Below are 22,169 nucleotides of genomic sequence, written 5' to 3' on the forward strand. Positions count from 1 at the left end.
TGTAAGGTTAACATGTTTATTACAGATGACAGTGCATATATTGGTTTTGGAAATAGTAAATAAATTTAAGTCATAAAACAAACAAAGAAGAATGATGTCGCTACTTGTACAATGCATAAACCGAACACGCTATTAGCGAATACAGTTTCTCGTATCAGAATATTAAGTACCTAATAATATCAGTGACAAAAAAACAGAAGACTCATTCTGGTCTCGGCACACTGAGCTAGAATGATTAAGTACTTTGTATTGGGAAAATGTCACATCGAGCAGAGTAGGTGTAGAATACTATTAAAAGGAATATATATATATATATATATATAATACGGGATATTAAGCAGAAAAAAAACACTAAAAATATAAAAAATGGGTGCTTCATATTTTTACCTCAAAATACAGACAGGTAACTTTCAATTGATACCTTGGCCTGCAGTTGGCACGAAAGGCCCATGCATTCTGCATTGAGCTACAATGCTACAACATATTTTATAACGAATATTGCATTTATACACACAAACTTACAGAAAACAATTTGAGGGCTGCACATGAAACTATTTCATCTGAAATCAATACATTATTTAAACACTTAATCATAATCATTCTCTCATTTATACATGAGGCATTATTATTTATGTACAAATTAGTAACATTGATAATTGGACGATCAACAATGTGTTCCCAGAACACAAATTCATAATATGCTTATCATGACAATATCAATAACAATAAAAACAAGTATATATTACACCAAAATCAGGGTAATTCATCAAACTTCACATAAAATATAAATAATAAGATGGCTTATAACCAATGCATATCAGAAATCACAAACTTGAATACAAGTTTCCTGCAATTCCGTCATTCTGACTATGGAGAAACAGTAATGTGTGAAACTGCAGTACTGTTCTCTAAAGTCTGCATAAAGCCACAACCTGTCATTTCTGGACAAAAACAGTTTAATGTATTATCTTGGTTCAAAAGCATAACAAATTGACCAGTTGATAAATAACATTTGTTCTTAACAACTACATCATACAGAGCAATGTTAACAAATTGATTAGAAATATTCATTTATTACAATTGAGCACTAAACTATACACATATACCTAGTATTTATTATACTTACATTTATTAAAACTACAGAACCACTCAGCTTCTTAATACAACAAAACAAACATCAAGCAGAATCAGCATACAAATAGATCCAAAGTATTCTTCAAGTAACAAAGCAATACTTCATTCACTGATTTCGTCCAGAAAAGGCAGATTTTACAAAGCCCCAACAAAATTCAACTAGAGTTCAAGTCATAGGTCAACAGACGTTCCTGCAAAATTTTAACAATTCTCATTTATTTTATTTAAATTACATCTAGCGTAAAATATGGTACGTTTAGCAATAATTACTATTGTATAATACTTGATGTAGAGTTAACATTTATAAACTTATTTAAAACTGTTCATGCTCAAAACTTTCATAATTCATACCCTTGAGAGCCAGTACGGTCTATCAGTATTCTCTAAGACCTATAAAATATTTATAGGTCTTTGGTATTCTCTCTGCATATGCTAATATGACCTTTTAGCTTTCATGGGAAGAATAATTATAATACTGATAAACCTTTATTATCCATAGAAACACTAATTTTTGTGGATTTCGTGGATTGGAACAAATCACAAATTTAGGTATCCAATTAATAATAGTTTGAAATCCACAAAATTTAGGTACCCAAAAAATTGTCATATTTTACAAAACCATGAAGTTTTATGTGTCTTCAAATCTTAATGGTTTTACAGCATACCGGTATGATAATTGCATTTCAAACATAAAACTTGAAAAAATGATGGCTCGTCCTCACATTTAGTTTAAAAAGTTCATTCCAACTGCCATAAAATGCTTCCTTTCCTATATAAACATAAAGTTAGAGCAAGTTTATTAAGTTTGACCCACAGACGACCTCCTAGCTGTCACTTTGTTGAGGATTTACGAAGATCATGTGACTCTCAAGGCCAAGGCCCACTCTGGGGGTCTGCTATCATACGAACAGGAAGCCCTCACATGGCCCGCATCAACATTGAAAGAGGATGCACCTGAAAAAATGAAATAACTTCATCAGGTTATCGAGTGTGGAAGTAGTTAAATGCTTAGAAATATATGAGCCTTGCACTGTGAAAAGGGATTTAATGCATGTACATAAGGTGTTGTCTCAGATTAACCTGTGCAGTCCAAACAGGCTAATCACAGACAACACTTTCCTTGTTTATATAGTTTTTCTCTTCTAAACAAAAATCCAGTTTAGGCTGAAAGTGTTGTCCCTGATTAGCCTTTGTGGACACTTTATGCACATGTATTAAAACCTCTTTTCTCAGAGTGTTTCTTATATGTATTTGTAGTCAAAAATACAAATAAACTTAACAAGCTTGATGCTTTGACATAGATGTACTAGCAGCTTAAATACAAGGAAAACACAATCTCCTGTGTATGCATACTATGTTAGGCTTATAAAAAATGGCACTTTACTCCTAACGTGGATTAATAGTTTGAAGAGATTTCCTTGAAAGACAAGAGATTGCCAAGCAATATGGTCCCCTACCACTAACTCCACCATTGTAAGAATTTTTTTTTTGGTATAGCAACCAGAATTCTTGATGTAGGAACAAAATGAAATGACGTGCATAATCTCCATATTGCCATCTATCCATGTTTAAAGTTTCATGAAAAAATATGAAGAACTTTTAAAGTTATCGCAGGATCCAGAAAAGTGTGACAGACAGATTGACAGACTGACTGACTGACACACAGAGCGCAAACCATAAGTCCCCTTGGGTTTTACCGGTAGGGGACAAAAAATACCATGATATAACATGCCTTCATATAGAATTTGCAGAAAAAAGTCTGATTTGGGTGGGTCAAACTTAACACTGATGCATCAAGCCCAGTTTTCCCTTGACAAATCACGTAACACCAATATGTTTATCTCATCAAGAGATTACTAACCTGACATCTGTTCATCAGCGTCTGTCACTGTTTGAGCATACGAAATACTGAGGTCACTTAGATTGACGGACTCTTCATATGGGTTTTCAAGCAGACGGAGAACTCTACGCACCTCGGAGTAGTCTCCCTTTTCTGCAGTGTCTATAGCATTCTGAGCGATGTAATTACGCAGAATATACCTGGAGAAATGTTTTAAACAATTCAATTGACCTTTATTAATACAAAATAAACCTTTTCATATTTTGTAAGCATTAGAACATACACATTAATAAAAAAAACTGAAATAAAAACATCATGTAATAGTCCATCTTAGTGGCTCTAAATAATCTCATATTTCTTTATAATCGTGTATTTCACACAAAGTACCTTTATACTCAAGGCCAAAAGGATATTGCAGTTTTACAGACATAATTTTCCAATAATACGTATTATGGAACTTGTATATACTTTGTTTGGGCAAACTATTTCGACAAAATTTATACCTTCATTTTGTTCCCAATAAAAATCATAAAAGAAAGTAACACTATGTGAGTACTATGACACTGCAGGACCATTTTCAGAGCACTAAATGGGGCACTAACACTAGGTTTTGAAAAAATCCATCTCAGCTATTTGATAATGGTGAATGAAAGTAAAACAAGAGTGCCAAACTGTCACAATATCAGCCGTTTGAAGGTTTTGGACAACTTGATAACTTTACCATGACCCATATTTTAACTTGACCTACATATCATCTAGACACAACTTCTGACGAAATTTGGTGAAGATCAGATGAAAACTACTTCAATTAGAGAGCGGACACCATGCTAAATGCTTGAAATGCACCAAGTGACCTCGTGATCTAGTTTTTGACCCGGCATGACCCATTTTTCAAATTGACCTAGATATTGTCCAGACACAACTTCTGACCAAATTTGGTGAAGATCGAATGAAAACTACTTCAATTAGAGAGCAAACACCATGCTAAATGCTTGAAATGCACTAAGGGACCCTGTGACCTATTTTTTTACCCGACATAACCCATATTCGAACTTGACCTAGATATTGTCTAGATAAAACTTCTGACCAAGTTTTGTGAAGATCGGATGACAACAAGCAAATTCATTGAATTGATATCCCCCGCCAATATGCTTCTGGACACAAAAGTGTTATATTTGACACTCAAAAAAGCATTTTTTCAAGATACAAAGGGTCATAACTCCGTTACTAACAGATGGTTTACAATGCCATTTGGCGTGCATCATCCTCTTATCCATATATATACTCATACCAAGTTTCAATGAAATCCGCCAAAGCACTTCCAAGATATGGCTCCGGACACAAAAGTGACGGACGGACGGACAGACGGAAAGACGGACGGACGGACAACGCCAAAACAATATCCATCCGCCTCTGGCGGGGGATAATTAGAGAGCGGACACTGCTGTGGACGCCGCCCGCCCGCTGCCAAGGTGAAACTATAATACGTTTTTTTTAAACGGGCGTATAAAAATGAAATTAATTGTGGGCAAAAAATTAATGGTTATATAAACATTGTTTGACCAACATTTAAGCTTCTGGTTTGTGCTTGATTTCCCATTTATTAGACAGGTTTAAGGTGAAAGTAAGGATTGGGTGATTCTGGTGCATATAGAATGCTCATACTCATCAACTTTTTTTAAGCAAACTGCTTGACAAAATGGTCAAATCTATGTAACGTGTCACATATAGATGGTTTTAATTTGACTGGGGTCGAAGTGAGGCTGTGTGAAAAATGGTGGATGTAAGATGGTCAGTAATAAGCAACTGTGTAAGAGTTTTATCAATCCGTCTGATCTGTCATAATAGGAACAAACAGAGGGCCAACAGAAAAACTCAATGCCTCCCATATCAAGATGCTGAAGAAGTAAACAATTGGCATGTGAGGAAAACTTATTTTCCCTTGTTATATAAGATGAAAAAAGTCATGCACTAACTTTGGGTTTGTTTGATTCATGACCTTGACCCTTTCACTGTTGAGCAGGTCAAGGTCACTGCAGCCTTCCTCTTCCAGCCGAAGCCTGTCTGTGTACTTTGTGAACCATTCCTCCCACGATTTTCTGTCATCTGTCAGCTTACTTTCATCTGTTAATGACTGGTAATAAAAGAAGTAACTATCGATCAATGTGACCAAATCTCCCTAAAAGATCAGTAACATAACGTCATGTACGTATGCAAGAAAGTGTTTTATACTTGCTACTAGTATTAAGTAGTCATTTTTTATTATATACCTATAAATAACCTGAAAAAACACTTAAGAATTTTGGGTATAAAATAAAAACAAGAAAACCAAAAATAGCTTAACCACTGGACCACTGTACATACATACCTCCAATAGTTCCATTTTTTCCATTCTTTCAAGTTCCTGAGATATTGCAGCAAACCTGGGTCCAAGTGCAGATACTACGCCTGGGTTGGTTTGCATCAACTGCAGGAACATCTGCAGCTGCCTAGCAACACAGAACAACTAGAGCTGATGAATAATACCTTTGTCAGCTATGTTCAAGGACAAATAACTCTGGAAATGTGTGAATCACTGAAGATGAAACAAACTCTTGAACATCTAAACTTTATATTAATGATATATTTTAAGTGCCAATTTAAGAGTTTTAGACATGTGGATATACTTCAATCTACAAGCTAAAAACATTTCATGTGGACAAAGCGACAGATGAGTTGGCAAACAGAGTTACTCCAATATACTGCCTCTCTGTGGGGTAAACCAACAAGGACTATGAGAAATCCTTTGATTCAAATCTATTGAGCTTGATAATCTATGGCATACACTATTGGGACACTTCTCACTCATTTTCCTGGGTAAAACAAGAGTCTTTGAGACATAAGACCATACCTTGGGTCCATTCTTGGCTTATATTCCTTTTTGAGCTCTTCAGCAGTACAACACTGAGTTAACAAATAGTCCTTCACATCTTCAAATCGTTTCACAAAATCTGAAGAGCTTGGCAAGGGGATGCCACTCAGACATCGGAAGCTGTTGGTGAAATCTGCCCCAGTCTTTTCCATGGTTTGGAAAAAGGACTCCACTAGATCTCTGAATAAAAAACAATGTGTCACTGATAAATATGCCCCAACTTTCGGCACCAACTCTCTGGTGTGTTTTTAAGGCCATTTAAACACATTTCATACCTAAATGATAGGAATCGTGGACGCTACATATGACCGTTTAGCATCAATAAAGAGGCCATATATAACATATATAAAGGCCATAAAGAGGAGAATACCAATAAAGCCGAAAACGCCAACCACCAGAAGTGTGTCTAGGTCCAAATTAGACCAGATCTGGCTGTTAAACCCTGATTCTAGCTCGGTACCTTCCGATGTCCACCATGATTATAGCTCGGTACGTTCCGATGTCCACCATGATTCTAGCTCGGTACCTTCCGATGTCAACCATGATTCTAGCTAGGTACGTTCCGATGTCCACCATGATTCTAGCTAGGTACGTTCCGATGTCCACCATGATTCTAGCTCGGTATGTTCCGATGCCCACCATGATTCTAGCTCGGTACCTTCCAATGTCCACCATGATTCTAGCTCGGTACATTCCGATGTCCACCATGATTTTAGCTAGGTACGTTCCGATGTCCACCATGATTTTAGCTAGGTACGTTCCGATGTCCACCATGATTCTAGCTAGGTACGTTCCGATGTCCACCATGATTCTAGCTAGGTACGTTCCGATGTCCACCATGATTCTAGCTAGGTACGTTCCGATGTCCACCATGATTCTAGCTAGGTACGTTCCGATGTCCACCATGATTCTAGCTAGGTACGTTCCGATGTCCACCATGATTATAGCATCATGTGTACAATGCGACGCTTTGTTTAATATACGGATTTTCCAAATCATTTTGCTTAGCCAGTTTGGCATCAATTCAAGTTATTCAATTGAAATAATTATCTGCCTCAACATGAACCAATTGTACTCAATGATAATATTTCTCTGTGAATATCATAGTGCCTAAAATTCATAAAATTGCCTCAATTTCTTATGAAGATTTTATTCTTTGACATAAATTTTCCTTTTTTTCCTTGTAATCTCAACATTGCTCTGCAAACTTTAGCTGAGGAAACTGCCTCGGTGTGCCTCAGCATGGCTACGACGCTGACAAGATGTATGTAATGTGCAATATAATAAGCATTTTTTCAAATGATGTAGATACAAAACCAGACCTTTAAAGTTTCATCCATGTTAAAGGCTTAAAAATATATACCTGTGAAATATTTTTTAAAGCGACATGTTTCAAAATAAAGGGCATTATGAAAAAGGTCTTTGCAAAACAAGACAATTACTTTGTAATCAACAGTAGACTTTGGAAAACCCCACTTATCCCTCAGTCTAACAATGGCACTTTGGAAAACCCCACTTATCCCTCAGTCTAACAATGGCACTTTGGAAAACCCCACTTATCCCTCAGTCTAACAATGGCACTTTGGAAAACCCCACTTATCCCTCAGTCTAACAATGGCACTTTGGAAAACCCCACTTATCCCTAAGTCTAACAATGGCACTTTGGAAAACCCCACTTATCACTCAGTCTAACAATGGCCCATTTTATCCACCAATGGTAGATACATTCAACTACTAATTGTTGATACATAATGTGGTTTTGATATGGACTATAATGGGGCTAGATTTGTTTGTAAACAAGGCCTGTAAGCATTCTTGAGTTATCATCCGGAAACCATTTTACTATTTCGAGTCACTGTGACCTTGACCTTTGACCAAGTGACCTGAAAATCAATAGGGGTCATCTGCAAGTCATGATCAATGTTCCTATGAAGTTTCATGATCCTAGGCCTTAGCATTCTTGAGTTATCATCAGGAAACCATCTGGTTGACGGACCGACCGACGGACGGACCGACCAATATGAGCAAAACAATATACCCCCTCTTCTTCGAAGGGGGGCATAATTAGTGTTTTTTCTCCAAAAGCTGACTAGTGATTCCTGGATATGTCTATTACATCTTCTTGTCACTGTATTAATTTTGCATCTCTTAGTTTCGAGTTAATGGTGGTATTAACAAATGGTTTATTCCAACATCTGACTTTAAAAAGGTTCTGACGAATAGTTAAACATAGAAAGGTATACACTGTTTAAACACAGTGAAATATAAGAAGCGTAATTAAAATTCAAAAAAAAAAACACCTACTTGTCTTCTGGAATACTCTTCATCAAACCAAACTGTAAAAAAGAATGCCATGCAGTTAATTTAAAATACATAATATGGTATATTGTATGATCTAATGTGGAGTGTAAGTCATCCAAAGATATTTTTATGCCAAGATATTTATAGTGAGTTTCATGTACTTTTCATCATTTCGCATGCACATGACTGTATTCTGCACTTACTCGGTATCCATTTTTAATTTTGCTTTACATAGAGAACACAGTATAATAGATATAATATTTGCATTTCATACTGTAAAACAATATGTGTGCAATAGCTTGAGCAACTTCATTACATTCTGATTTAACATATTTGTTCAAACAAACAAAACATAAAACAAGTCACCCTATAATATGCATAACAGTTTTTAAACATGATTAGAAAACAAGTGACAGCAACATTTGTACTTATTCATTTCCATAAATAATGAAACAAGGCACAAAATACAACAACTAAAAGTTTCATATTATTAATGAATTTGTCTTAAATAATAATGTTTAAAAACAGTGTCACTTAAGTCATGTGCATTCTTTCCTGAAGGGTTTCAGTGCATTATGTCAACCCTCAATAAATACTTTTGCCCATGTCTAAGCATAACAAAACAGCAACTATTAAAAGAGTGTCAAAATGCACCACCCCTGCCAAGAATGCAATGCAAATATTAATGTATTAATACAAATAGTTGAAAATGGAAATAATTTGAATTAACGGTGTTCAAGATAGCGATGTTAATCATTCAGTGCTGGAACCAAAATTTTGAAGGCCTTTGCAAACAGTTTGGATCCAGATGAGACGCCACAGAACGTGGCGTCTCATCAGGATCCAAACTGTTTGCTATTCTGATAGTATTCTTTGAAAAAATTGAAGAAAATGCTAATTTTAGAAATTCAGCAGATAACATTTTTGCAGACGACAAATTTCCCAGCATGCAAAGGGTTAATCTATATAAACGAGCCGCGCTCTGGAAAACCAGGCTTAATCCATGTGAGTAAAGTGAATCTCAGATTAGCCTTTACAGTTGGCACAGGCTAAACAGCGACAACACTTTTCACCTAGACTTCATTTATGTGTAGAAGAAACTCCCGTTAAATGAAAAATACCATCCCTAATTAGCCTGTGTGGACTGCACCAGCTAATCTGGGACAATACTTTTTTCACATACACTAAGTCCCATGTTCCCACAAAGGGGCTAAAATAAATCACCCTTACTTTCATCCTCATTTTGCTCGTATAGCCGTCCTGATAAGCCTCATCGAAGATCTGATGTAGGTTGGGCTCTGTTCGAGCTGCGGGTAGAACCATTCTCATGGCCTCGGCAAGCTTCTTGCAGTTCCACTTGCAGATCTCTGGCTGCTTCTGGTATGTGTAGCGGCCTCCGTCATCTTTTGGAGAGTACAATCACAGCTGTCACTGAGCTATTACAATGTGAGCACTGCTCTGGGAAAATAGGGCTTAATACATGTGCATAAAGTATCGGCCCAAATCAGCCTGTGCAGTCTTTACAGGCTTATCTGGGAAGACACTTTCCTCCTAGAATGGAATTTCGTGAAAAAGGGCCTTTTTAAAAACAAAAATTTCACAAAAGTAGACAAAGTTTCATCCCTGAATTGCCTGTGCCAAAGGTATGAAAACTCATTAAACCCCATTTCCTAGAGCAGGGCTTGTTTATAGCAATTAACTGTTGTCATCAGAGGTCTTTTTTCAGGCTTCAAACAACTAGCATAAGATAAATTACTTTTTTAAATAATAAAATATGAGTGAATATTGATATTCATGAAATATAATGATGCCATTGTTTTGAAACACCACAATGTTTACCTCTCACCCTATTCCATTAAGTTTAAATTGCATTTTTAGCCTTATCACAGATCGAAAATGTACAGGCATGCGACAGCTATGCTAAATATAACATAAAAATATGTATTGCCTAGAGAAAATCTGAAACAAATACTGGGGTATTTAAGGTACATGTATAAAAAACAAACCATCAGAAAGAATTCCCATATTTTTCACTGTGAAATATGAGTCCCTATCAAGAGGCTGGAAAACCAGACTTTTGAATGGCATTATGAATGTACACATCATTATGATGTAATAACGGCATGTCAATATTGGTAAAGTACACTGTTATGTCATTTTAATTTGTCTCATCCTAAGGGGGTATGTAATAAATAGATTATTTTATGGTTCTGGTGTTTTGATAGATTGTAACACACTTTCTGGCTCATAAATACAATGTCAAATCGGCGATACAGCCCAGGGTAACACACAGCTAATGTATTTGAGCAAAGCTCTGGGTAAACGAGGGTGGGAAAAGCATGTGCATAAAGTTTAGACCCAGATTAGCCTATGCACTCTTTCTAGACTTGCTTTTTGCTATGAAGAGACATCTTTTAAAAGAAAACAATACAATAAAAGCGGCAAGTGTTGTCCCTGATTGGCCTGTGCAGACTGAACTCCCAATACTCCCCTCCCAACCGAAGCATTAAAGTCAGGTTGTAACAGGCTTAATTCATGTGCGTAAAGTGCTGTCCCATATAAGCCTGTGCAGTCCACACAGGCCTATCAGGGACGTCTATTTCCCCTTTAATGGTGTTTTTGTTAAAAGAAAGTTTCTTCTCATCCAAAATTCAGTTAAAGCAGAAAGTGTAGTCCCTGATTAGAATGTGCGGACAGCACAAACTAATCTGGGACAACACTTTATGTACATGCATTTAGTCTGGTTTCCCAGAGCAAGGTCAAGCTCCAACTTCCCCTCTCCCACCTGAAGCATTGCATATGAAGTCAGGCTTGTATCAAGCTTCAACTTCCCCTCTCCCACCTGAAGCATTGCATATGAAGTCAGGCTTGTATCAAGCTCCAACTTACCCTCTCCCACCTGAAGCATTGCATATGAAGTCAGGCTTGTATCAAGCTCCAACTTCCCCTCTCCCACCTGAAGCATTGCATATGAAGTCAGGCTTGTATCAAGCTCCAACTTCCCCTCTCCCACCTGAAGCATTGCATATGAAGTCAGGCTTGTATCAAGCTCCAACTTCCCCTCTCCCACCTGAAGCATTGCATATGAAGTCAGGCTTGTATCAAGCTCCAACTTCCCCTCTCCCACCTGAAGCATTGCATATGAAGTCAGGCTTGTATCAAGCTTCAACTTCACCTCTCCCACCTGAAGCATTGCATATGAAGTCAGGCTTGTATCAAGCTCCAACTTCCCCTCTCCCACCTGAAGCATTGCATATGAAGTCAGGCTTATATCAAGCTTCAACTTCCCCTCTCCCACCTGAAGCATTGCATATGAAGTCAGGCTTGTATCAAGCTCCAACTTCCCCTCTCCCACCTGAAGCATTGCATATGAAGTCAGGCTTGTATCAAGCTCCAACTTCCCCTCTCCCACCTGACGCATTGCATATGAAGTCAGGCTTGTATCAAGCTTCAACTTCCCCTCTCCCACCTGAAGCATTGCATATGAAGTCAGGCTTGTATCAAGTTTCAACTTCCCCTCTCCCACCTGAAGCATTGCATATGAAGTCAGGCTTGTATCGGTCCTGGAAACCAAAGGGCCCGTAGTCAATGGTGATTCCCATGATGCTCATGTTATCCGTGTTCAACACCCTGAAACATGGCAAATATTTTGGGAAATTTTTATCAAAAGTGCAGAACTGAGGAAAATTAAATAAACCCTTTTAAGTAAGTTAGGATTTGAAAATTATTTGCATTTATGTTTTTGAAACGCAAAATGTTAAGTTGCGTGCATTGCCATTGGCCAAACATTCATAATTATACACTTAAGACAACTTATTATAATGTCTTTAAATTTCTAATTGAAAAAACACTCAATAACCCAAAAGACAAACATTAATTGCTTGGCCTTATTTTATATGAATAAAGGTGTGTTTCCATGATGGCACTTTCTGCATACCATCACTTGAATGTTGAAATATTAACCCTTGAAACAAAAAATACCGTAACCAGGATTTTTTGAACCATGTGCACATAGATGAGCCTATAAGCCAAGACAAGGTTCAAATGAGCCTGATTTCAGGAAAACTGGGCTTAAAACATGTGCATAAAAGGTCATTATAGATTAGCCTGTGCAGTCTGCTTAAAGTAGATTTTCGTTTAAAAAGACTTCCTTTAAATAAAAAATTCCGTAAAAATGGAAAGTGTCGTCCCTGATTAGCCTTTGTAGTCCTGAAGTTACACTTTATGAAACATAATTGAGCTCAGCTTTCCCAGAACAAGGTTGAAATAAGAATGCATGCTTACCCATGACACCAGCCAACGCACTGCCAGTCTGCAACCAGACGGGCCGTTCTCCGGGTGACCTCACGCCAAAACTCAAAGTACAAGTCCTCCTTGCTGTCCTGGTGGGCTGACCAGATCTGAAAGTCACACAATAACCCAAACATTGGAGTCTTGTTCTGGGAAAACTGGGCTTAATGCATGTCCACAAAGTGTCATCACAGATTAGCCTGTACAGTCTGCACAGGCTAATAAGGGAAGACACTTTCTGCCTTAACTGGATTTTGGTTTATAGGAGACTTCATTTTAACCAAGAACTCCATAAAAGGGGATATTGTTGTCCCTGATTAGCCTGTTCAGACTGCACAGGCTAATCTTTGATGAAAATTTACTCACATTTCTTGGGTTACCGGTTGATATATATGCAAATTAAGACTTAACAATTTCTCAATTTAAATTGTACTAGAAACACTCACCTTAAGTCACTTATGAACTTAACTGTTTAGCATGATGCTTATATTTAAAATATAATGTGAAATGAATCAATAAGTAAATTGGAAAACTAATCTATTGGCATGACAATCACAAACTGTGCTAATTCCGTTTACCAAATTATTAACCAGTTAACTAGAGAAAACTAAGGGAAGCTGATTTTATCGATTCTAGTAAAGCACATAAAGCATTTTTGTCATTCCTCATTGCAGAATGTGTTAAACACAGAGCAAGTGTCAATGAATGACAATGCACTAAATTACCAATACAATTACTTCTTTTAAAATAACAAAAAACCCAAAACAACAATAGCAATTATTCCAAAGAAAAAAGTAAACTTTCTGGTAACACCAGCACAAATAAAGTCCTCTGTTTCATCTTGTCAAGGTACACACAAATTTTTAACTCACAATAAAAATTCTAAATAAAACCCTCAGGATAAAAAATACTTATCTCAGCATAAAAGTTATAAATATTACCTCACAGTAGAGGTTCAAAATAACAACCTCGTGGCAGAAATTCTAAATAATTTTCTAATGACAGAAATGTTCATAATAACCAAAGGAAATATAATCTGATTAATTACCTCAAGACTGAAATGATTAAGACTTACCTGAGGCAAAATATGCTAAATAATTACCTGAGGCTAGATATGCTAAATAATTACCTCAGGATAGATATGCTAAATATTTACCTCATGATAGAAGTTCTTAAGAATTACCTCAGGATAGAAATACCTAAGAATTACCTGAGGATAGATATGATAAATATTTACCTGAGGATATATATGATAAATAATTACCTCATGATAGATATGATAAATAATTACCAAAGGATAGATATGCTAAATAATTACCAAAGGATTGATATGCTTAATTATTATCAAAGGATAGATGTGCTAAATTATTACCTCAGGATATATATGCTAAATAATTACCAAAGGATTGATATGCTAAATTATTATCAAAGGATAGATATTGTAAATAATTACCTCAGGATAGATATGCTCAATAATTACCTCAGGATAAAAATTCTTCAGAATTACCTCAGGATAGATATGCTTAATAATTACCTCAGGATAGAAATTCTTAAAAATTATCTCAGGGTAGATATGATAAATAATAACCTCTGGACAGATATGCTAAATTATTACCTCATGGGTAGATATGCTAAATTATAATCTCATGATAGAAATTCTTAAGAATTACCTCAGGATAGATATGCTAAATAATTACCTCAGTATATAACTAATAAAGAATTACCTCAGGATATATATGCTAAATAATACCTCAGGATAGATATGCTAAATAATTACCTGAGGATAGATATGCTTTATAATACCTCAGGATAGATATTCTAAATTATTATCTCGGGATAGTTATGCTAAATAAATATCTAAGGATAGAAATTATTAAGCATTACCTCAGGATAGACATTCTTAAGAATTACCTCAGGATAGATATGCCAAATAATAAACTGAGGATACAATTCTTAAGAATTACCTGAGGATAGATATGCTAAATATTTACCTGAGGATAGATATGCTTAATACTTACCTGATGATAGATATGCTAAATAATTACCTCAGGATAGATAAGCTAAATAATTACCTCAGGATAACTATGCTAAATAAATACCTCAGGATATATATGCTAAATAATTACCTCAGGATATATATGCTAAATAATTACCTCAGGATAGATATGATAAATAATTACCACAGGATAGATATGCTAAATAATTACACTTCAACACCGTTATTTCGAACACCGATAATCCGAAGTCACCGTTATTTCGAAGTATTTTTCGGGTCCCGATTGTGGTTCTTCTTTGTTCAATGTAAAATTTCATTGTTAATCCGAACTTCGTTAAACCGAAGAAATCGTTAATTCGAAGTGATTATGTCGGTCCCAACACTATAATTCGCACCTTATTATCAATCTTTAATTCGAAGTCAAAACTGCAAAACACTGTGCGTAATTTCACACCTATGTCGTCTGCGCGTTGTGCGTCAAAGCCGATAATTACACCTTTGTCGCCTGCGCGTAGCATGTTAATTTTATAATGTCGTCAAAAGCCGACGACGAGGCCGACAACACATGAATGAACATAATATCTAATCAACGTGTGACCACATGCATCAACGACGTAAGGCAGTCCTGCGAGCAAAACACGGGCGGAAGCCAGTTCTTCAATTTCCTTGACAAGTTGGAGAAATATGTTACACACGTCCAGTTTAGTGCTGCTAACGCCGGTGTTCAGAAAGACATCGCGTCTTATTTAAAAAAATTAGTGAATTCATTTCCGAAAATGTATTCATATGTATTTACATGTATGATGCGCTATGCATTATATTTTATATGTTCTGTAATTAGAGAAAAATAAAAAGAAGAAAAAGAATAGTTTTATTGATCCGTTTGTACTAGTAGAAATCTATTGCTATCTGACTAGTTTACGTTTTTAAGTAAAACAATTATTAAAAGTACAGTGTGACCGAACCATGCGAATTCCACACTGTTGTATTGTTTCAGGATTAAAGAAGTCGTCTGTCAAATGTTTATTTCGAATAATCGTTAATCCGAAGTTTTTTTAACGGTCCCGACGACTTCGAAATAACGGTGTTGAAGTGTACCTCAGGATAGAAATTCTTAAGAATTATATAATGATAGAAATTCTTAAGAATTACCTCGGGATAGATATGCTAAATAATTACCTCAGGATAAATATGATAAATAATAACCTCAGGATAGATATGATAAATAATTACCTCAGGATAGAAATTCTTGATGCAATAGTCCAGCATCTGCCTGAGCAGCTGCTCGTTGCCCTCACTTGGCCCTTTACGTCCCGTGTCGGCAGAGGTTCCACGCACAATCTCAAAGGACCCAAACCTGAAAAAATTATCATACTTAATGACCCAGATATAAAAAACTTAGATTGGAAATGCATTTTAATTTTGTCCACATATTTAAGCAAATTAATTGGATTAAGCAATCAATCGAGATTCATGTTTTCTCTCAAATTTAAGTAACATACTATCATACTCCAAGAATATTGTTAGTTAATATGTATAACATGCATTACCATGTTTCCCATATTATACACATTTGGAAAAAAGCTGTCATCAACGTAAAATTATACCACATCAGTAAACTTTTTGAATTTATCCACCTATTTAAATTTAATAAAACATGTTTTTGTTGTTTAAAAGAAAGTGATAAAAAAGGGGAAACTAATTGTCACTCATTGTCATATTATATTTTGTTAAACTCATCAAAAAAAAATGTAGGTAAGCTTACTTACGGAACTCCTGAACTCTTTGAATAAACATGGTAAGAAATCACAACATACAAATATAATGTTTATTGCTGCGTCATGCCAACATGCCATATGCTAGCTGCATGCATGTAGATACGGACCAGCATGCATAATTATGCAAATTTGGCAAAACTGCAATGCTAAGCTGGCAGTATATTGCTAAAGACACATTTTCGCATGATGAGGGTCATATAATTTAGGCAAATACCTGAAGAATGTTGGTGCTATACGCAGCACCACTGAGCATCTTTCCTGAATAGGATTTCCATTGTAGAAGATATCCCTGACCACTCTGGTATCCGAGGTAACACATGTTCCAGCTCTGGTGGTGGCGATACCTAGGTGGTGCATAGCCTAACAATACAAAACGAGGTATAAAGAACACATCATGAAAATAAATGTTTGTCCAAATCTGCTATGCTTTTTGAACCATGTAGTGGTAAGGAAAGTATAAGAATGATTCGAAGTATGCCTACACCACATTGAAGAGGTAAAAAAAACAAGGGCTGTTTGTAAAACATGCATGCCCCCCATATGGGCTGTCAGTTGTAGTGGCAGCCATTGTGTTCATATGTTTTGTCACTGTGACCTTGACCTTTGACCTAGTGACCTGAAAATCAATAGGGGTCATCTGCCAGTCATGATAAATGTACCTATGAAGTTTCATGATCCTAGGCCGAATTATTCTTGAGTTATCATTAGGAAACCATTTAACTGTTTCGAGTCACTGTGACCTTGACCTTTGACCTAGTGACCTGAAAATTAATAGGGGTCATCTGCCAGTCATGATCAATGTACCTATGAAGTTTCATGATCCTAGGTGTAAGCATTCTTGAGTTATCATCCGGAAACCATTTTACTGTTTCGAGTCACTGTGACCTTGACCTTTGACCTAGTGACCTGAAAATTAATAGGGGTCATCTGCCAGTCATGATCAATGTTCCTATGAAGTTTCATTATCCTAGGCGTAAGCATTCTTGAGTTATCATCCGGAAACCATTTTACTATTTCGAGTCACTGGGACCTTGACCTTTGACCTAGTGACCTGAAAATCAATAGGGGTCATCTGCCAGTCATGATCAATGTACTTATGAAGTTTCATGATCCTAGGCCTAAGCATTCTTGAGTTATCATCCGGAAACCATTTTACTATTTCGAGTCACTGTGACCTTGACCTTTGACCTAGTGACCTGAAAATCAATAGGGTCATCTGACAGTCATGATCAATGTACCTATGAAGTTTCATGATCCTATGCCTAAACGTTCTTGAGTTATCATCCGGAAACCATCTGGTGGACGGACCGACGTACCGACCGACATGTGCAAAACAATATAACCCCTCTTCTTCGAAGGGTGGCATAATAATTTTGAAGATTAACATATGATGGTTTAGTACCGTCTACAGTTTATAAGATGTAATCATGAATGATAGTAATCTTAACAAAACTTGATGTTTAACTTACAAACACAGGTATTAATAAATAACAAAATAACTACATACGCTTGTAAGATTTGAATAAGTAAGGTTATTAAATTATTACATATATGAACATTTACTTTTAATACAATTTCTCTGCAGAGTTAAAACAACAAATTTCCACAAAACAGTGAAAACAGATAAGGATACTTTTATCTTCTTGGTACTGGGCAGGTACATGAAACAGGATACATTTTAATCTCTTTCTTTTTTTATGTTATACCAGTCTCATGAAAAAAATGACCGAATGATGACATTCAATTGACAATGTTTAAAGTCTTAAAACAACTAATGAATATGTTATAAGACCTGTCTTGTACAAATAATCTGAAACCACTATTATTTGCCACACATACAATTTAAAATATTTCATCATTAGACTCATTGACTAATTTAAGATCGTAACAAATAAGAATGCCCAATAAAAAAAAAGGAAAAAAGAATGAATTACTGTAGGCATTAAAAACATTAATATTCAACGTAATAATATGCATTCATCTGGGTCTTTGTTGCATTCTTCATAAATCCAGATATTGCACAAAGCGGAGTAGATTATACTGTGTACTTAACTGACGCTTCACATTTCCTGTAACACACTAATGAGTAAAGCTGTATCGATAGCATTGACTTTGCTTATGTAGGATAGTAAGATTTAGCACTAATTGTTAACAACTTTATTACTTATTGTGTGTTTTGTGTTTTCAGGGATGTTGCAGGTTAAACAGCCAACACGCTGCGCATGAAAGACAATACACACATTTATGAGATGAGGATGTGTGATCAACACTTGGTCATTCAGTTCCACTCATCCGCTATTCATAATTATGGACTGATTAATACGCATGTGATAAACAGGGCCCACCTCCTGCAAACGACCTCCCCCACGCACCCACACAAGTAATCGCCTACAAGCATTACAAACAAATCAGAAAATGGCTGAACCAAATTTATTTCATTTCTTATTTAAATCAAAAATCACAAAATTTAAGTTTCAACAAAATAGTTCTTTTTATAACTATTTACAGTGTAAACAGTATTTAGTGAGCTTAAACATTAGAAGTCGTTGACATATATTCAAAAGTGTATCATCCTTAATGGCTTACCTCACTACACAAGAACTCTCTGATGGTACTGCGGAGGACTTTTCTGCCATCAGACTGCCTGGAATATGGGGTGGGACCTGCCCCCTTCACTTGTATCTCCCACCTGTCACCTGCCTTGTTGACAACCTCCCCTAAATACCTGTCAATGAAATCACAAGGACACACAATAGTAATGAGGCAGCTTATGGAACTTTATGTCTTTATTTTATTTTATTTAAGAATTTAAGATGTTTAAAACAAAACAACTTTAATTTTTTGTCCCATATATTTTGGAATGCCATGGAACTCATATACTCATAGTCAAGGCTTACTTTTTTGCTGAATACACAGTTGTACACAATATCCATTTATTTCCAAAAAGTCGTTGTTTACTGAGTTTGTGCATTTGACCTAACATGACCAGACATCATCTAGACCAAACAAAACATGCTTCTCTGTATAAATAATTAAAAAATTCATACTTTAAATGATTAACAGAAGTAAGTTGTTACAATAGCATCAATGTCATTCAAAGGCTTACAAATGTACAAATAAAATACTTATTTTTTTAAATAAGGCACAGAAAATAACAAAATACATGTATTTACCCTTTGCCACTCAGAAGCAAAGTGAAAATGGTTATGTGCAAACAGCATAAAACGAGAACAGCCTGCGAGCAACTCGCAGTCTGTTCAGGTTTGATGCTGTTTTCTGCTCATCAGTATCTAAGGGTTGGAAATAAAGCCTTTCAAATTTGAATCTAGTAAGACATGTCTTTAATTAAATTTAACTTTCTAAGGGACTACAAACGCGTCAACATACTTATCTAAGTAGTAAAGGGTTAATGCTAGTCTTCCAAAAAAAAACATTAAAAATGAACCAGTACATTGCAGCTCCATCGCCAAGCTGTCCAGAAAAATAACCAAATTGATGACCACAGTAACAATGAGCAGCAGGCTTAGATCCAGGTAGGAGTTTGTTGCCACCAAAATATTCTGCTGCGTCTTCCCTCCTCATCTGGGAATCATCCAGGTCTAATAGCCGCATTGCACTTGGAGAATAAGCCACCATTTTGGGGTTCTCAACTTTCTCGGGCATGACGAGAGAAAAGCATGCCCCCGGTACCTGGAGATGACATGTTGAGTAAACATTGTTCAAAAAAGACAAACATGTAAAAATATTTATTATTTGGAGAAATTTTCAATGATTCATAACAAAAGATTTATAAGGAGGCTATTTTAATTACAACTACTGATCATCTGTTGCAAATGAACAGTATTACAGAATTCCATTCATTGCAATCAATGTTATTAAATATTGAAACTCATTAGCAGATATGCAGCAAATGATCGTTTAACACTATGAATTCATATGCTTAAATAGGATTTCTATGCATTTGCTATTATCAGATTAGCTAAGTGACAATTTGACAATATTTTTGGTGGTTACATATATATTTTGCATAGAATTCTTATTCGTTGAATACTTAATTTAGTACTGCGTTCATTTTAAATGTCTTTGGCTGTTGCTTTTTTTTTTTTTTTTTTTTTATGGTGTGAAAAACTTTGGTTTATTATTCTCTTATACAAAATGAGAGCGAATAATTAAGACTAAAAGGCTGCTTCTGACTTAAGGAACAAATGGTTGTATACATTTTCAATGATGTCTCTTTGTTGCCACGTTATGTTTGTTTAAGGGGGCAATAATCACACCAGTTAGTGATTCCTACTTTGTCAGTAACTGAGACTCATTACATGTAAGCATCGCCATGCAAGCCATGGAGTCATGACTAAAAAAGTCAGTTAGTGAAAGAGAGAGTTTATAAAAGTCTTATCTATTTAGGTTAACCATACTACTGTCACCAGGTATGTTTCATTAACTATTATAGCGTTTATTTGATGTTTCTACCATTATGTTTTTTTTGGCAAAGTTGACACTGCATTCCTATCAAATTATTAGTCCAACCATTATTGTTCAATAACGATTATTTATAAATTGAAGAGTAAACACAAAAGAAGATGTGGATATATTTGTAGTTCTGGTTTCGTGCGCATGTCAGAACACAAACAAGTCCTTTGAATGAGGGTATTCCATATGTGGATACACAAAAAATTAACACTCCTGATATTGTTTTTGAAGTTTTTTCCCAAAATATATTACTTGTTTCAGTCGCAGTAAGGACACAATTTCTTGTTTGAAGGAGTTATGATGAAATCCGGTATTTGAAAGATCGTTAAAATATACTGCACTATTAACCCATTTATTTCATAGCAAAACAAGATGTGTTCATGATCTTCCAAGTAAATTTACCATCTGGTACTTTAAAAGAACTTAAGAGAAAGATTTAAACTAAATCAAAAATGGACTTTATGTTTGGAGATTGTCATCACACTGATGAAAACTTCTTTCTATGATGCTGTCCATTAACAAATTCATACAAGTTTCTGTGACAATTATCAAACTGCTGCCAAGAAATAAATAATTATAAAACTGATCGACCAATTTCATATCTAGAATATTAATGCTTAAGTAAATTGTTAGCCCCAATTATTCTATTGGTATTACTAATCTGCTAGATTTCGGATATGACAAACTGTAAAAATATTAACTATGCCATTGCGTCATTGGATATAAATGTACCTGGCGAGCAAAATTGTCTTTTTCTGGATCAATTGGCAGCAATTTTAACGCAAGGTTGTCAAATGATAACGCTTCAAACGTAGACATTGTTCTTGTATTTTGAGTGAAAATGCAATAAAGTCTACGGAAAAATAACATGGATATCGTTCTATGATATAGAATATTAAACTACGAAAAGCTTAATAAATTATTCCAAGCTGTCATCAAATTTTCATCCTGATAGGACTCGAAAGTAATATGATTATTCAGAACACAAATATTGTGACAGATCTGCGTCGGAAAACGCCTTTTTCTCAGCAGAGTTGTCTTTCCATGCTCCCGTGCACTTTATTCTGGATCAGCAGACGATTTAGGGACACAGGTGTTTGGCGCGTGGCCAATTCACTGAAACACTATCAATATAAAACAACATTTTTCATCACTTTGACAAAAATTCTGATATAATATATATGAACACAGTAGGTATCTCTTGACACAGGAAAATCACCCTCATCAACAGTTTGCAAATCTATTTAACACAAAATGGTAATCACTTGAAATACGACCAACTTATTATAATATGATTACAGGTGCTACCTAATTTACGGGCAAAAGCTTTTTAAGTTTTTTGGATAACCATGTATTTTTAATAAATATATGGACAAGATTGTGTTCAAAATATTATAATTGTTGCCAGAATTAAGTAACGCATCAAAAAAAAAAAATCAATCTTAA

General features: G+C 35.5%; 2 protein-coding genes across 3 annotated transcripts; both read right to left on the bottom strand.

The window, feature by feature from the left end:
* Window positions 1-2: 2 nt before the first annotated feature.
* LOC127881006 (protein adenylyltransferase SelO, mitochondrial-like) lies at window positions 3-21,764 on the bottom strand. The gene is made up of 14 exons (XM_052428581.1): window positions 21,456-21,764; window positions 19,702-19,940; window positions 18,837-18,975; window positions 16,465-16,610; window positions 15,706-15,829; window positions 12,471-12,586; window positions 11,713-11,816; window positions 9,417-9,589; window positions 8,190-8,221; window positions 5,865-6,065; window positions 5,343-5,463; window positions 4,951-5,108; window positions 2,996-3,174; window positions 3-2,088 (listed from the first exon to the last, which is right to left on the bottom strand). Exons 1-14 carry the CDS (start codon window positions 21,591-21,593, stop codon window positions 1,991-1,993), a joined length of 1,968 nt encoding a protein of 655 aa, XP_052284541.1. The 5' UTR covers window positions 21,594-21,764; the 3' UTR covers window positions 3-1,990.
* On the bottom strand, window positions 9,596-11,591 carry LOC127881007 (uncharacterized). Of its 2 annotated transcripts, XM_052428582.1 has the most exons (3): window positions 11,485-11,591; window positions 11,200-11,313; window positions 9,596-10,971 (listed from the first exon to the last, which is right to left on the bottom strand). In XM_052428582.1, exons 1-3 carry the CDS (start codon window positions 11,548-11,550, stop codon window positions 10,867-10,869), a joined length of 285 nt encoding a protein of 94 aa, XP_052284542.1. In that variant the 5' UTR covers window positions 11,551-11,591; the 3' UTR covers window positions 9,596-10,866. The 2 variants fall into 2 exon arrangements, 1 of the variants encoding a protein (XP_052284542.1); XR_008049857.1 differs by lacking the exon at window positions 11,485-11,591 and having other exon boundaries at window positions 11,086-11,214.
* Window positions 21,765-22,169: the final 405 nt, after the last annotated feature.

The sequence above is a fragment of the Dreissena polymorpha genome, chromosome 5 (assembly GCF_020536995.1).
Source record: "Dreissena polymorpha isolate Duluth1 chromosome 5, UMN_Dpol_1.0, whole genome shotgun sequence".
NCBI lineage: Eukaryota > Metazoa > Mollusca > Bivalvia > Myida > Dreissenidae > Dreissena > Dreissena polymorpha.

What these genes read in the sequence shown, in the direction of transcription:
- LOC127881006 (XM_052428581.1), bottom strand. Translation starts at nt 21,593, where the DNA reads ATGTTATTTTTCCGTAGACTTTATTGCATTTTCACTCAAAATACAAGA. An exon ending in CTTGGCGATGGAGCTGCAAT is followed by an intron (nt 18,976 to 19,701) that starts GTACTGGTTCAT and finishes TTTCATTGACAG; the next exon opens with GTATTTAGGGGAGGTTGTCA. An exon ending in CTTCATATGCAATGCTTCAG is followed by an intron (nt 9,590 to 11,712) that starts GTGGGAGAGGGG and finishes ACTCTCCAAAAG; the next exon opens with ATGACGGAGGCCGCTACACA.
- LOC127881007 (XM_052428582.1), bottom strand. Translation starts at nt 11,550, where the DNA reads ATGCTTCAGGTGGGAGAGGGGAAGTTGGAGCTTGATACAAGCCTGACT. An exon ending in CTTCATATGCAATGCTTCAG is followed by an intron (nt 11,314 to 11,484) that starts GTGGGAGAGGGG and finishes GCAATGCTTCAG; the next exon opens with GTGGGAGAGGGGAAGTTGGA. An exon ending in CTTCATATGCAATGCTTCAG is followed by an intron (nt 10,972 to 11,199) that starts GTGGGAGAGGGG and finishes GCAATGCTTCAG; the next exon opens with GTGGGAGAGGGGAAGTTGGA.